Source organism: Anabrus simplex, chromosome 2 (genome assembly GCF_040414725.1).
Source record: "Anabrus simplex isolate iqAnaSimp1 chromosome 2, ASM4041472v1, whole genome shotgun sequence".
In the NCBI taxonomy this organism is placed as follows: Eukaryota; Metazoa; Arthropoda; class Insecta; order Orthoptera; family Tettigoniidae; genus Anabrus; species Anabrus simplex.
The window spans coordinates 26,221,213-26,237,734 of record NC_090266.1 but is presented as its reverse complement, the minus strand read 5'-3'; the positions used below and the strand labels follow the sequence as shown (position 1 = coordinate 26,237,734).

Sequence of the window (16,522 nt, the reverse complement as noted above, 5' to 3'; positions counted from 1 at the left end):
GTGTACCATCATGTATAAAAGAGAAGAAGGCCGTTGTAAGTGCGTGTGGTACTTCATGAAAACTCTGCACATTTTACATTTCTCTTCTGCCCCTTTAAATTTTACTTTGAATTACTGTATTAGTCAATCAATACTGATCTGCATTTAGGGCAGTCGCCCAGGTGGCAGATTCCCTATCTGTTGCTTTCCTAGCCTTTTCCGAAATGATTTCAAAGAAATTGGAAATTTATTGAACGTCTCCCTTGGTAAGTTATTCCAATCCCTAACTCCCCATCCTATAAATGAATATTTGCCCCAGTTTGTCCTCTTGAATTCCAACTTTATCTTCATATTGTGATCTTTCCTACTTTTATAGACGCCATTCAAACCTGTTCGTCTACTAATGTCATTCCACGCCATCTCTCCGCTGACAGCTCGGAACATACCACTTAGCCGAGCAGCTCTTCTTCTTTCTCTCAATTCTTCCCAACCCAAACACTGCAACATTTTTGTAATGCTACTCTTTTGTCGGAAATCACACAGAACAAATCGAGCTGCTTTTCTTTGGATTTTTTCCAGTTCTTGAATCAGGTAATCCTGGTGAGGGTCCCATACACTGGAACCATACTCTAGTTGGGGTCTTACCAGAGACTTATATGCACTCTCCTTTACATCCTTACTACAACCCCAGTTCTCTTTGGTTGGTTGTTTGCGGTGACTCATTTTAGAACATTTGACTTGTTATACTTCTTACTATATTGGCCTATCTATCTTTTTGATAAATACATTCTCCAATGGTCCAATATGTGGACCTGAAAGGTAAAATCGCTGCTTTACTCTATCAGAGATAATAATTTCGATTCTGGCTGGGGTTCTTAGCATTTCCGGGAAATTATTAGTGACTAACCCAACGTTTTAGCTTCCGGTATGTTGAAATAGCTTTTACGACATTTTCACATCTTGTGCGGCCACTTTACTTCAATGAGAACTTCACCTGCTTGGCGACGTGTCTTCTTTCTTATAGGACAACTTATCTTGTGTGACAACATGATCAGCCTTCAGTCACCAGAGATGTACTTTTAGGGACACCACCAAGGTGACAGATTCCCTGTCAGTTTTTCACTTCGATTTTTTTATGATTTGAAAGGAAATTGGAAATTTGTGTCATTTATCCCTTGACCAATTGTCCAGGACTTTAATTCCCCTTACTGTAGATATTTATTTCCCCCATTTACCCTCTTGAAATGCATTTTGAAATTAGGAACATTCCCACATTTAAGCAGTCCAGAGACGTATTATTTAATAATGTCAGTCCACGTCATCCCTGCTGACCGCAGCTCGGAAGGTGCCACTTGGTCGTGTAGCTTGTCTCCTTATTCCTCCGCCTTCCTAGCCCAAAATTTGCAACATTTTCTTAATGCTACTCGTTTGTCGGATCACGCAGAACAAATCGTGCTGCTTTCGTGTGAAACTTTTCCAATTGCCGAAACAACTAATTTGAACAAGTACTACTACTACTACTGCTACTACTACTACTACTACTACTACTACTACTACTACTACTACTACTACTACTACTACTAATAATAATAATAATAATAATAATAATAATAATAATAATAATAATAATAATAATAATAATAATCATATTAATGGCGCCTGGCCTCTTGTGGACGCTGTATAGGCGAACAGTTCGTCCGTGGTAAGAACAACGTGTTTCTGTACTTATCTAAGCTGGGTTGTAGTCTGGCAACTCTCCACTAAAGTACGGGTCCAGCGTGTGGGAGTATTCGATGTGAGAACCACGAAAGTTTCAAAGAAAAGTAGCACGATTTGTTCTAGGTGATTTCCGACAAAAGAGTAGCGTTACGAAAATGTTGCAGTGTTTGGGTTGGGAAGAAATGAGAGAAAGAAGAAGAGCTGCTCGGCTAAGTGGTATGTTCCGAGCTGTCAGTGGAGAAACGGCTTAGAATGATTTTAGTAGACGAATAAGCTTCAGCGGAGCTTTTAAAAGTTGGACAGGTAATAAATAAAGATAAAATTGGAACACAACAGCAGGAAAAGGAACAAAAATTCATTTATAGGAATATGAATTAGGAAATGAAGTGATTTCTCAAGGGAATTGTTCAATAAATATCCAAGTTCCTTGAAAACTTTTTGAAAAATCTAGGTAAAGTATTCATAAGGAATCTGCCTTCTGGGCAACAGCCCTAAATTCAGATCACAGATGATTGATTGATTGATTGATTGATTGATTGATTGATTGATTGATTGATTGATTGATTGATTGATTGATTGATTGATTGATCGATTGATTGATTGATTGATTGATTGATTGATTGATTGATTGATTGATTGATTGATTGATTGATTGATTGATTGATCCTTTATTTACTTTGTTAATATGTTTATCACTTGCGGGCTTTTTGAACTTGATTCCTCTTATTGTTTTCCCAGATAAGTTATGCAACCTGTTAAATAAGGAAATGCAACCGAAGTGTTTCAAACGGTGAATGTTATCTTGTTTCAGGTCGGAGGGAAGTTCCGCACCGTCATTCCGAGTGGCAGCAACTGTGGTACTCCAACTTTGAAGAGTTCCAGCGCCTAACAGAACCAAGTTTCGACAACAACACTATCAGCAACATCACGGTGCAGCTTGGTGGAACCGCCTTCCTGCACTGCCGAGTTCGCAATCTGGGAGAGCGCACGGTAAGGAGACAGAGAGTATTCATCTACGGTAATCTTTGCAAATACACCGAGTACTAATTTCTGTTTTAGCACAAGGGATAACTCAAGGAATCAAGAAAATCGTATAGAAATAATCACGAGTTCACTGAATAGGCACAGAGAATTATAAGCGGAATGAATATAAGAAACATTTCCTAGCATATTTCTCTGTAATTTTAATATTTCTAAAATAATTCAAGCGTTTAACTTAGTCATAGAGTATAGGTCACCTCCTGTTTCAGTACTTATCACTTCTAATATGTATCGTCTATCCCTTGACCATCATCTCTTCTTCGTTAACTGATTGCTAGGAAGATATTGCAATAATATGCTATTCTCCATGAATTACCCATTCCCTGTTTCAAGTTCAGTTAAAATTCCTTAAATGTCTTCCTTCTCAATGTTCAAATATTATTCTGCTCGTTCATAATCCTGTTGGAGATACGCAACATTCATTTCGTTTTTCCATGTATCGCATTAATGTTCCTTACTTTCTCCCTTGCTCTAATCATCTCTTTATCTTCGATGGACACTGCTTAAATTGCTTATTTGTACACACCATTTAAACTTTCACCATTTGTTTGCACACCCCCTGCCATCTTTGCGTAAATCTCTTTCCCAATAACACCCTGTTCATTGCCTTTCTCACATCGTCCATGAGTATCCTTCACATTCATATTGCATTCGGTATACCAAAATTTCAAATCTTAATCGAACATGTTATATGGAATTTTACTCTCGAACCCTACAGTTCCCTCATGTACTGCCCGAGACACGCGTAGGATATTGAGTCATCAAACATGCCCACCATCGTCAGTGATGGAACGTACTAGCAAAATTATAATATCCTACTGCTTTCCTCTCTGAACCGGAAAGCATGACAACATTTCAGTTTGCGAAGCCCATTGAAATGTAAACACCAACTAACCCTACATTTCCACCAATTACGCTACATACGGATTAGCGTTACTGGCAACATACCTTCGTACAAAGTATTATTACCAGATTGGATGGAATTAATTGCCAGAAATTTCCTCACATTTCCTCTAATGTGACTTGGCTTTTGTCCTGCACGTACATTGCAGTAATAAGGAGTCCAGAGTACTGATTACGTTTTCAGTACGTTTTCCTGTTCAGCAGTATCAGTCCAGAAATATAGCAGCAGCGACGCTAATGCTTCAAGACGAGGGTACATAAAAACTAACAATTCCTCGACCGCTTACTGTTTTCCTGTCAGTTTGGAGCAGTTGTATATGACGCAACTTATTTCGAAGTCGCGTCTTCGTTCTCTTTTTTAAGCCTTTTTGTGCTGACTTGCCTGCGCTTTCGCAGATACAGTACTTTGTGTTCTAAATGAATGTAAAGTCCTGGTGAAGAGGGCAGAGTAGTTACGGGCGCAACTCACCTCCCTGAAAGAAACCTATCAACACAAGGAACCGACATGTCTCCAAAATACTACCTATTGCATGCACGATAAATTACTACCACTGATATCCTCTGAATAATCTCACTCGTTGGATATACAAGGTTCAGTTCTTGCAGCCACCAGGAGACATCACCAGAAATTACTTTGAAGGTGTTTTAAAATATGTATTATGGTATAATATTACATTTTACATTATTCATGGTGTGATATGGGCATTATCAGGACCTTCGGAGCTTTAAAACGTTTACTAAAGAATAATATTTAATTTGCCGTACTGTTAGTGTGTTGTACTCTACTGTGCAAGTGAACTTGGCTGAATCATACATGAACAACCAGAGTATTCCATAATTTGTGAAAGCTTATGGCGGGTTGAGAAACAATATCACGCACCTGACAAAGGTCTTCCTATCTACTTTTTCCTTAATACTGGTCACACCTCCCAACCACACACGGATACGCAGTCCAGTAGAACAATTTTCGTTGTCTTTATTTTTCTACGCGCTTGTGTACAGAAAATTAAACCTTACCGTACCGCACTGTTATTTGCGCACTCCTGCAGTATACTGTATGTAAGGTTCATTTTCCGTTACACATGAGCATAGGAAAATTAACACAACGAAAATTGTTCTGATGGACTGCATATCCGCACAGGGTTGGGAGATGTGACCTGTATTAAGGAAAATTTTGGATAGAAAGACCATTGTCAGACACGTGGTATTGTTTCTTAACCCGCGGTATTTATTTTAAAACAGACTTTCTTGTGATACTTCCTCCCCAAGAAGTGAACGTTATAAGTAAACTAGAGAATGAATTCAGTAATAACTTCACAATATCACAATATGGAATTATAGAACGATAAGAAGTGTGCCTTATCTCTGTTAGGTGGGCACAGGTTGGTTGTTTCATTTTACAGTACGAGACGATCTTGTGATATGTCTTTCTAGAAGATGGGAAGATGTCCCAAAGACATTTATCAATTCACCGTATTTATTTCACTGTCATTTCGTCAGGAGGCGTCTCTAAGTGTTCGATAAACAAAGGAGGACTTAGGGCAAGTCATTAGCTGAGAATGGAAGGAATGGTGTCGCGTAGTTTATGCACGAACATAAGGATGAAAAATATAACGTGTACATGTACGTCATTTTTTCTAGAAGGCTACAGGATAAGGGCAGAGAGCAGGTGTGTTAGCCCCCAGTTGAGGTCCACGAGCCAATATTAGCTGCCTGCCATCCAATTCGAAATTCTTTATTCCGTTTGCCCGGCCCGTCTCGTTGCCTCGCCCTCTTGTTCTTGTCCATCAGAATCTTACGGAACGCTGCACTTCTCCTCGCTTTATGTCGTCCCCAAAAGAAAGAAGAGACAATTTCCAAGGCGAAGCGACCTCAAATCCATGTCACAAATGGAGACTTCGCAGTTTGATTTGCATAAGTAATCCTCGCTTCCATGCGCTCAAATTCTTTTACCATTTAATGATATTTTCTCAGATAATGTCGATCCGCAAGTCCATGGTGAGTGTTTAAGTTGAGGGTCTCTTGCGATAACTAAACGAAACAAGAAATCGCATTAGTATTTGAATACAGACGCTGAATATCTTGCCTAGGAGACTGAAAAGCAATAATTGAACTGATGATGGCGAAAATGGAGTACGTACAGACGAGTAATTCACTGTTGTTCTTTGAGCATAAGTAAGGGTTGAATTTAAAACGAAACCTGTCATTAACTTTTCCATGATTTCAAATTTTATAAAAGTGCTGATTCTACTTACTCTATCAAGATATTTCTCGAAATACCATTCCATCCAACCGAGGTTTCAGGTCAAAAGTGTAAATACATGTTAATTGTCGTCTTTAGAAGCCAACATATTACACTATTTTAATTATCTGACTCCTTGTTTATACCTCCGTTAATTTTCTTTACCTGGTCTTTTAAAATTCAAACACTAAGGTGAGCCTAGCTGAACAGGTATATGTTTTATTTCAAAATTTTCTTGCTAACATCTTCACTTTTTCGTATGAAAGGTGCATTTCTCTTTTATCTGGAGGTAGTGTTTAATACGAAGTTTTCAGCAACAGTTCCTTCATAAACCAACCCGTACGCGATACTGGCGCACATTCTGGCAGAGTGGGAGATACGCCCCAATTATCCTTCATTAACTTCCCCATCGTACGAAGACTTCAGCCAAAATTCATTGCGACAAATGTTCTAGCCTGTAGCCCTTCAAGCAGATCCTATTAGGAGTTGTTGCTACGTCAATATGTAGCAGACAATTTGACAGACTTGGACATAATTGCATGAAATAGAACATAAGTCCTCCTACTTAGCTCTCTCGCTCTCTCTCTGTATATATATGTATATCCCTCTCTCGCTATAGTATATCGTCGCTTAATAAGCAAAAGCTCGTATTCAACAATTCTCTTCCTATCTATAACTTTCCTTAAGACTGGTCATGCCTCTCAGCCCCATATGGATATGCATCCCATCGGAACAATGTTCGTAGTGTTAATTTTCCTATGCTGTCCGACTCGTTGGCTGAACGGTCGGCGTACTGGCCTTCGGTCCAGAGGGTTCGATTCCCGCCCGAGTCGGGGACTTTAAACTTAATTGGTTAATTCCAATGGCACGGGGGCTGGGTGTATGTGTTTTCTTCATCATCATCATCTCATCCTCATCACGACGCGCAGGTCGCCTACGGGAGTCAAATAGAAAGACCTGCACCTAGCGAGCCGAACCCATCCTGGGATATCCCGGCACTAAAAGCCATACGACATTTCATGTTTTCATTTTCCTATGCTTACTTGAAAGGGTGATAGACATACAGCTGAAAATTACAGGCCAGTAAGTTGACATGCGTTGTATGTAAGCTTTGGGAAGCCATTCTTTCTGATTATATTAGACATGTTTGCGAAATTAATAACTGGTTCGATAGAAGGCAGTTCGTTTTTAGGAAAGGTTATTCGACTGAAGCTCAACTTGTAGGATTCCAGCACCTTATAGCAGTCATCTTGGATTCAGGAGGCCAAATGGACTGTATCACGATTGACCAGTCTAAAGCATTTGATAGGGTAGATCATGGGAGACTACTGGCAAAAATAAGTGCAATTGGACTAGACAAATGTGTGACTGAATGGGTTGCAAGATTGTGAGCAACTGCAAAGTGACTTCGATAATGTTGTGAGATGGACAGCAGGCAATGGTATGTTGATTAGTGGGCTTAAAAGTCAGGTTGTGAGTTTCACAAATTGGAAAAGTCCCCTCAGTTTTAATCACTGCGTTGATGGGGTGAAAGTTCCTTTTGGGGATCATTGTAAGTATCTAGGTGTTAATATAAGGAATGATCTTCATTGGGATAATCACATAAATGGGATTGTAAATAAGTGGTACAGATCTCTCCACATGTTTATGAGGGTGTTTAGGGGTTGTAGTAAGGATGTAAAGGAGAGGGCTTATAAATTTCTGGTAAGACCCCAGCTAGAGTATGGTTCCAGTGTATGGGACTCTCACCAGGATTACCTGATTCAAGAACTGGAGAAAATACAAAGAAATGCAGCTCGATTTGTTCTGGGTAGTTTCCGATGAAAGAGTAGCGTTACAAAAATGTGGCAAAGTTTGGGCTGGGAAAAAGAAGACGACCTGCTCCGAGCTGTCAGCGGAGAGATAGCGTGGAATGACATTATTAGAGTAAAGATTTGAGTGGAGTCTTTAAAAGTAGGAAGATCACAATATGAAGATAGAGTTGGAATTCGAGAGGACGAATTTGGGCCATTTTCATTTATATGAAGGGGAGTTAGGATTTGGTACAACTTACCTAGGAATATGTTCAATAAATTTCCAATTTCTTTGAAATCATTTAAGAAAAGGCTAGGAAAACAACAGATAGGGAATCTGCCACCTGGGCGACTGCCTTAAATGCAGATCAGTAGAGATTGATTAAAATTTGAAAATGAACCTTAAGTCAGTACACTGTAGGAGTGCGTAAGTACTTCTTGCGAATATACATTGATAGAGTACAATACTCTAAGTTTTCTTTTCATTTGCACGCAAGCATAGGAAAATGAACACAACGAAAATTGTTCTGTTGGTTTTTTAAACAGTGCTATTTCCAAGTATTTCGTCCACATGCATTATAGTAGTTGAATATGATCGATTGTCGTCAGGAAGACGTAATTCCTTAAAATTGTGCCAGATACGGTCATGGGTCGCGGAAGCAGAGGATACCCAGCGGGATCGAGCTTGGGACTTGTGAACCAGTCCGGTGCGTCGTCCCAGTGGAAGCAGGCGGAGGATCGGATTGTGCTTTACTCACAACTTTCTGAAGATGGAGATAGCACCTCCTCATCCAGTTGCTTGCATGCGTAAACCAGCAGTGGACAGGAAGAACACTGTGGGATACGAGGTTAGATTTCTTAAGCGAAAATATGTTCAAAAATCTGGAAGAACATTGAATAAGCCTTTGAGGTCTGCAAATACTGGCCAATGGTTTCAGATTCGTTCGTTGAAATTCATATAGCTTCCATCTCACTCTCAGTGTGCTTCTGTTTGTGAGAGTCATTCAGAAAAAGACCATTGAACCCATCTCATTTTTATGTCATGATTCGGTTTCTCTGCCCTCAGAGGAAACACACGTCACCATTTCATATGAAGTCCCCTCCCTCGAGGGACATCTCCCCCTTGTAACATATTCAGGTAAGTATTGGCTGTCGTGTTACATTGTGTCACCCCTGGTGGGGTTCCGTGTCCCTCTCTTCATTATCCTTGAGAGCAAGGAGGACTATGTTGGATGCCTCTCCCCTGTCCTGTACGCTTCATGGCCCTTAATGGGATTTCGCCCTTTCAATTCCTACCTACCCTGATGCGTTTTGGTCCATTGGAGATTTCTCTATTGGACTAGTATAACATTTCAGCACGTGAAGAATGTTTCTCTCATTTGCTGTGTAATACATCTACCTTCAAAGAAGGATAGCCATTTCACTTCTCAATGATGAGCGACTATCAGGAAGTACATTATCTGAACACCAAAATTAGTTTACACAGTTTCAAACGTAATAAAATAATATACTGAGTGGCCTACCAGGCACTTCATGTTACTGTTTTGCATGCCGTAGTTTATAGACAAACGTAAATCATAGGTGCCTGTTCCCTAACACGATAACCACAATGCTATGGCTGAAATTATCCTCGACAATACGGACGGAATCGCTAGCGCCAGAGGTAATTCAAGAACAGGAACTGTAATCAGTACAACTGGGAATAACACTTACGTTAGAACACGCAGCATACATTAATCCTATGAACTAGTACGAAATATCTAGACTGATAACTTCGTTCTGACGGCTAGATCTCGACTTAGCAAAGGTGGCAGGTGCATTGTAGTTTATGAGGCCAGTATCTCTTTACTTCACTGCCTATTACTGGTACATGTTTCCTTAATTTCAAGGAATTATTTATTATTTGGTTCTGAAAATGTCCGTTTGTATCGGGTATTACGAGGCATCATTGTTGTGTGTTAGTGAGTCATCTGAAAACAGGACTATCGATAAAGAGGCTGCATAATTGCGCGCTCTATGTAATAAGTATTAACAACATGTTTTCTCCGCATTGAAGTCAGATAGTGCAGTTCCTGATACAATTGGTTTTAATTAAAAAGCATGCAAATGATGATAGCAGTTACATAATACAGGTGATCGGCCGATGTTGGTCTGGTGTACACAACACGTCTGTAACAGGAGGTGGCCTTCCAAGTCATCGGTCGTTCGAAGTCTCCGGAACGTACTGGCTGTGGTTCTCTGCTGAGCACAGGTACCATAAACCAACGAATTACTTCAAAATGTCTGCATATATGTGGATTCTAACCACGGTTCAATTTCTAGATCTCAGATAACTTTCCGCTTCATCCACAACAAACACGCACTCCCGACTAGAAGGAGGGACACTCCTACTGCACCTCGACGTTAATTTTCTTTGTTATATCACTCCTAATTCATGCTGAACAGTATATGTTTAGGTTCCAATGCACACAACCTATCAACTAGATCGCATTGCAACAGCACACAATAAACGTCATGTTACTGGAATGGTCGTTTATGTTACCACGATTGCATGTCGTCGCTGTCCGAGCAGTACCGTGTATCCGACGATGCTCTTCCTATCCATTATTTTCCTTAAGACTGGTCACGCCTCCCAGCCATATATGGACATGTAGTCCGTGAGAACAACTTTAGCCGTGTTCCTTTTCGTATGCTGAAGTTTAAAGGAAAATTAATCTTACCCTAGCATACTGAAGGAATGCATATTTTCATGTCCTATTTCAATTTCCGGAAAGAGATCCGTTAGGGCTCTGTGCAGTCACCCGAGCGATTCAATTTCTATGGCGGGCTGAACTCGATCTCCTGTTAGTGGTAAGAAAATATCCATGCAGACGATACTGCACTCATTGCTGGTGATGAGAAGGAAATGGCGAAGCTCATTTTTCGTGTCAAAAATGTCTGTGCTTAAATGGGTCCAAATAATAAAGTGAACAAGACCGCAAAATAATGATTGTTGATAGAGCCGAGAAATACGCGAACGCAGAAATCTTCAATGAATTGGAGAACATCTCAGTAATTCTATACCTTGATTAGCCATTTATAGTTCACGCAGTTGTGCTCCGGAGATTAAGAGAAGAGCAACTGTGGTCAAAAGTGCAATGGTGAATTTGTGTCATTTACAGAAAGAACTGTCTATCTCGTTACCACAGAAAATGAAATCAGTATCAAGTCTGGTATTTTCGATTTTCCTCTAAGGAGCCGAGACGTGAATTCCTCTCTTCAGTCGTGAAGAAAATCGATTCTTTTGAAATGTGGTGCTGGTGAAGATTATCATAGCATTTTGCACCAATGTTTCCATCATAAAACAGATAAACTTCAGAATCAGATTAACATTAATATGTAGACAGTGAGTTTTACACATAATACGACGTGGGAATGACTGACAGCACAGAAAAACTGATCGTTCTTGGAAATGCTCCTGGTAAGAGAGATCGTGGACGAGTTCCCACCCGGTGGTGTAATATCATCAAGTGTATAAAGGGGTTGAATTTTTGGTCCCGCAAGAGACGCAGACTTCTCAGAGATCACGATTCTCAGAATTAAGGGAACGAAAAGAGAGAGAGCGACAGTGAAATATATTTAAGGTTCATTTCCCTTCACGCATCAGCATAGGAAAATGAACACAGCGAAAATTGTTCTGATGGATTGCACATACATATGTGGCTGGGAGGCGTGACTCGTCTTAAGGAAAATAATGGACAGGAAGGGTATTGTAGGATACGTGGTATTGCTATCTTGTTCAAGGTTCGCTCGTTTTGCATAGCCGAACGCAGGCGGCAGGCAGAGCTACATTTACTCTTATGAATCACAGTGTTCGGTAGGTTGTGTGTATTCGTAAATTTTAGGAGGCCACCATGAGTACTGAAGAAGTGGGTCATTAAAAACTGACAGCCTAGTAAGACACTTCATTGGATCTGACCCACACGGTCGTGCTGTACAGTTTTTAACAAGCCAATCTTACACTTAAGTGACGTTGCGGTCTCCCAGCAGATTCCAGCCAAGAATTTCTTAATGAAAACGTAGAGCCAAAACTCACTAAATCCCTCCGTCTATCCAAGGAAGTTGGGTTTTGAAACGTTCCACAGCGTGCTAGAAACTGATTCAATAGAATATCTGGCAATCTTTTTCACACACATTGTTCCAAATAACTTAAATATGGTCAGAAGTATTCCCTCCTCAATTAATTAGTTGCAACGAAATTAAAATACATTACTTTTATAAATTTATTGAGTGAAATTAAGGGAATCTTGCGGAATGAACACCTAAACATGATACCTTTCCGGAACTCAATGTCTCCTTCTCAGGACTTCTGTGTATCTCAAAAATGCTTAATTAAATGGAAAATTCAAAGCATGGAATTTGCAGGTAGGAAATCGATAATATTCTGAAATACAATAGCTCAGGGTAGGTTGTTCTTGTCTCCGTCCTTTAAATCTGTGCAATAAAGAAAGGAACAGAACGTCAGCAACGATGAATTCAATGACATTCAAATGTAAACATTTTCGTAGCGTCTAATGGAATATATTTTCTACAATGAAGAGTTCGATGTAAAGGAGTCTCCTCTTAACGAGATAAATTAAAAGGTACACGCTCGGATACCACACTGTTCGTCTCGCGCCAATTAAACGAAGGTAATATAAGATACATAGTGCGTTGAGTGAAATTATCCCAAGAGTTATAGAGTTCATTCCAATTTAATAGTTTTCAAAATAGGAAACTCTTCTCCAGAATAATTTACGAAGCTACTTGTTCAGAGTGTAGTCCTCAACTATGCGCGTGCTATGACGTTTCAATATTTTAATTTCTCAATTAATTCTATAATTTGCTTTGTTGATTCCTTTGCTGATGGTGATAAGAACGATGGTAAAAGTTCCTCAAAGGACCGATTTTATTGGTATTTCATTCAAGAAAGGACAATATGCTTGGCACCTGCTCATGCCGGAAGTAAATACGAATTTACGAGAAATTTCCCCTGCATACATTTAAACGGTTAAAAGAAGCCGTACAGAAAGCGGGGGATACTTAGATATTAGACAGATTAGATATTTCCCGAAAGGATTTGAAATCCTCACGGAATACATCGTCACTGAAGACACAATACCTCGTATGTCACAGTTCTCTGCTCTCGCCACTCCCAGCCGTATATGGATATTCAGTCCGTCAGAACAAAGTTCATTGTGTTCGTTTTCTATGAAAACTGTGGAGAAAAATGAACCATAATTTCAGTATAGTGTAGGAGTTCGTAAATACGTGCATTGCTAGCGTACAGTACGGTAAGGTTCATTTTATTTTACATGTAAGCATAGGAAAATGAACACATCGAAAATTGTTCTGATGGACTGTATATCAATATGCGGCTGGGAGGCGACCAGTCTTAAAGAAAATAATAGAAAAGAAGAGCATTTTGACAACCTGTCGCTGTTACGCCAAAGCCTCGTATCTCCCAATGCTTCTCCTTAAGTCTGGTCATGACTCCGAGCCACATATGTATATGCAGTCCATCAGAACAAAATTTGTTGATTTCCTTTTACTATGCTAATGTGTAAAGGAAAATGAAACATAAATACATTATACTGTAGAAGTGCGAGCATACATTCGGATAGTGCGGCACTTAAAGCTTCGTTTTCCTTTACGATAACCATAATAACTTTGGATAGGAAGAGCATTTGGAGGTAAGAGGTTTTGTTTTAGCAGCGATAATACAAGGTTTGTTCCTTCAACGACGATATACTGAATCAGACTGATCCATTTTTCTTCCAGATGATTTTAGGTAACCAGAATTTTCCTAAACTATAGGCATTTTTGAAACAAAACATAATGACCTCATGAATAAGGCTAGAAACCAACCGGAGATTATTTCCTCGCAAATTATTCAAACAAGGGAGATCATGGGTCGAGAAGAATTTCTAAAGCTATTTTGTTTCTCTTAGAAGATATTTAATTATTTCTAATCGACGTAAATATGCATTACGAAGCCTAATTTAATTTGATATGCCTGGATACTTCTTACAGTCATGGCATGATCTAGTGCACAATTAATATTTAGTCTGATCTATGGCTGTTCGGACGTTTGCTCTATATACCAGAGATTCGTGTTAGGCCTGACACTAGACTCATCAGACTGGGATATGTCAGGCTTTACCCATTCACGTTGGGGTGTACGCTGGTAAGTTTATCAGAATCCCATTAGTAGGGGCACAATATGGTAACTGTATACGAGAGATGAATCTTCACAACGGAATTACTCCTGGCCAGCGATTGCTAGTGGACAGTCTAGTGTAATACCTACAGTAAGACAAAACGCTGGTTTATGGAGCAAAGGCCTGAGAAGCCTTATATGCGATATTGGTGGAAAACATAATCTAAGTAATTCATCGGGAACTTAGATTTTCAATTCTATTAATATTTTTATCCCAGGTAGAGTAGTCTTGCTGACCTCACAGTCCAGGCGTAGTGAGTATACCATTCCCTGGGAGACTCCGTGTTCGATTTCAGATCAATTCTGTAATATTTATCGGAATCGGAGGATTGGTTCTAAGTCCTACTCTCCCGACGTTAGATTCATTGAGGCACTCTGACGGTGGGATACCGCCCCGGTAAAGAGAAAAACAATAACGAAAGTAGTATAGCAACACGGGTTCGAAAACAAACAACCGTCAGCATTTTTGTACTGAGTAAGCACACGAGGTCATTGACCCCTAGTAGTGGGGATAAGGGGGTAGGTCATTGACACTTAGTATAGTGGTGGGGCAATGCCGATTAACGGATTTTGTATAAGAGATTAAGGCTAAACTCACAGACGCCCTCTTGGAGGGCCCAAACCTCACTTTTAAGACCAGTTCCTCATCCTTACGCGGAATTTGCACAAGAGAGCAAACCCAACCCCACAGCCGCCATCTTGGAGGGGCTAACCTCCGTTTTACGGGTAGATGCCCTTCCCGACGCCAACAGTCGCCACCTTGGAGGGGCCTAACCTCACTTTTACGGCCAGTTGCCCTTCCCAACGCCAACAGTGGAAGTCTTGGAGGGGCATAACCTCACTTTTACAGCTAGATGACCTCCCTGACGCCATCTCGAGTATTAGGGCAATGGGGATTCTCGCGACGCCATTCTAAGTAGTTGGGCAATGTGGATTCGCGTAAGAGAGCAAGCCTCAACTCATGAAGGGGCCTAATATCACTTTTACAGACAGATGTCCTTCCCGACGCCATCTTGAGTAGTAGGGTAATGGGGATACTCGCGACGCCATCTTGAGTACTAAGGCAATGGGGATTCGCATAGGAACAGATCCCCTTCCCGACGCCATTTTGGAGGGGCCTAATTACACAGGGCTCAGTTTTACCGTCAGATGATCTTTTCGTCGCCATTTTTATTCTCCCACCAGCGGGGGCACGTATGGCGTAACCTAGTGTTAGGGACAGATGAACTTTCCATCATCATTAATGAGGGGCCTAACTGCACAGGGCGGCGATTTTCGGTCAGATGACTTTCCGACGCAATTTTGAAGGGGATTAACTACACAGGGTATAATTTTATCGTCAGATGACCTTCCCATCGCCATTCTGATCCTCCCACTAGAGGGGGCACATATCACCTAACATAGTTTTATGACCAGTTGCTCTTCCCGACGTCCACTTGGAGGGGTCCAACTACACAATCGCTATTTTGGGCCCAGTTTTAAGGGAAGATGCCCCTCCCGACGCCATCTTGGAGCGGGCCTAACTACACAGGGCTTAGAGGCGCAGTTTTTTGGTTCGATGTCCTTCTCGCCTCCATTTGGGAGGGGCCTAATTTCACAGTCGCCATCTTGGGCACAGTTTTACGGTCAGATGCCCCTCCCATGGCCTTTTTTGTAGGGGTCTAATTACAAAGTCGCAATCCGTGATTTAAAAAAAAGGTCAGCTCATCCGACAGACTACCTGGTTGGGCAACTGTGTTATCGAGTGGTCTTCTAATGGCCTTACGTCTCCATCTGACTGGAAAATAACGTGACTTTACAGCATGAGTGACTTTGGAAGTTGTCAGCTCATGGCTTTTCGTCTCTACCGACAGTAACGAACAAGTCTAAACATGCATTACCATGACGATGTGATCTTATATTCAATGATGTATGCCCCCATCCGACAGAGTGCCTCCGTGCCATACACAGATCATTCCGTTTTAACCTGCAGCGATGACATCGACATGGTTATACATGCTTATACTTGTTATCATGGTCACTCTGTAGTACATTCTAGCATTTATATATGGTAAAAGTGTGAATTTTTCGTTAGTCTCTGAGATACTGCTATAGAGAGTGGAGGGCTTTATTCCATCATGACGAAAATATTAATAGTTGATGTACAAGGCTTCAAAGTAAACGGCAACAAATTTGTGTTCCAATAGGTGGCTGTGTTGGACTGCACATTTTTGAGGGCACCAAAAGTCGTAAGTTTAATATTTATGCCACCTTTCCCTTACAGTTTGAAAGCAGATGAAGACAAAAAGCAGACACAATGGATATATAAAAATTAGGTCTGATCATGAACGCTCATTTGTCAAGAGCAGATCTTGGTTTTTGAAGGCTTGTGTAAAGAAAGAATGGTTGCTTGGGTATGTACCATCAACGCGTGAATTTATCGACATGCTAAACTAGGATGTGCACAAAATTAAAACTTTTTACAAGGAGCTTAGTGGAGGAACAATTAAACAGTCTTACCGACATGAAAGTATGATGTTTGATTAGTTGTGTTGCAGTGGAAGTCAGGAGGTGAACAACATATCCAAATTGCAGTGTCGAAATGACGTCAGTGTGAAAAGAAACATT

General features: G+C 40.5%; 1 protein-coding gene across 1 annotated transcript in view; it reads left to right on the top strand.

Moving 5' to 3' along the window:
- The first annotated feature begins 1,853 nt into the window (after positions 1–1,853).
- Positions 1,854–16,522, top strand: part of LOC136863445 (opioid-binding protein/cell adhesion molecule) — a 707,217-nt gene continuing 692,548 nt past the window's right edge. The window contains exons 1-2 of the mRNA XM_068225932.1: positions 1,854–1,914; positions 2,510–2,688. Of these exons, the coding sequence (XP_068082033.1) occupies positions 1,854–1,914; positions 2,510–2,688 (240 nt within the window). The remainder of the gene's footprint in view (positions 1,915–2,509; positions 2,689–16,522) is intronic.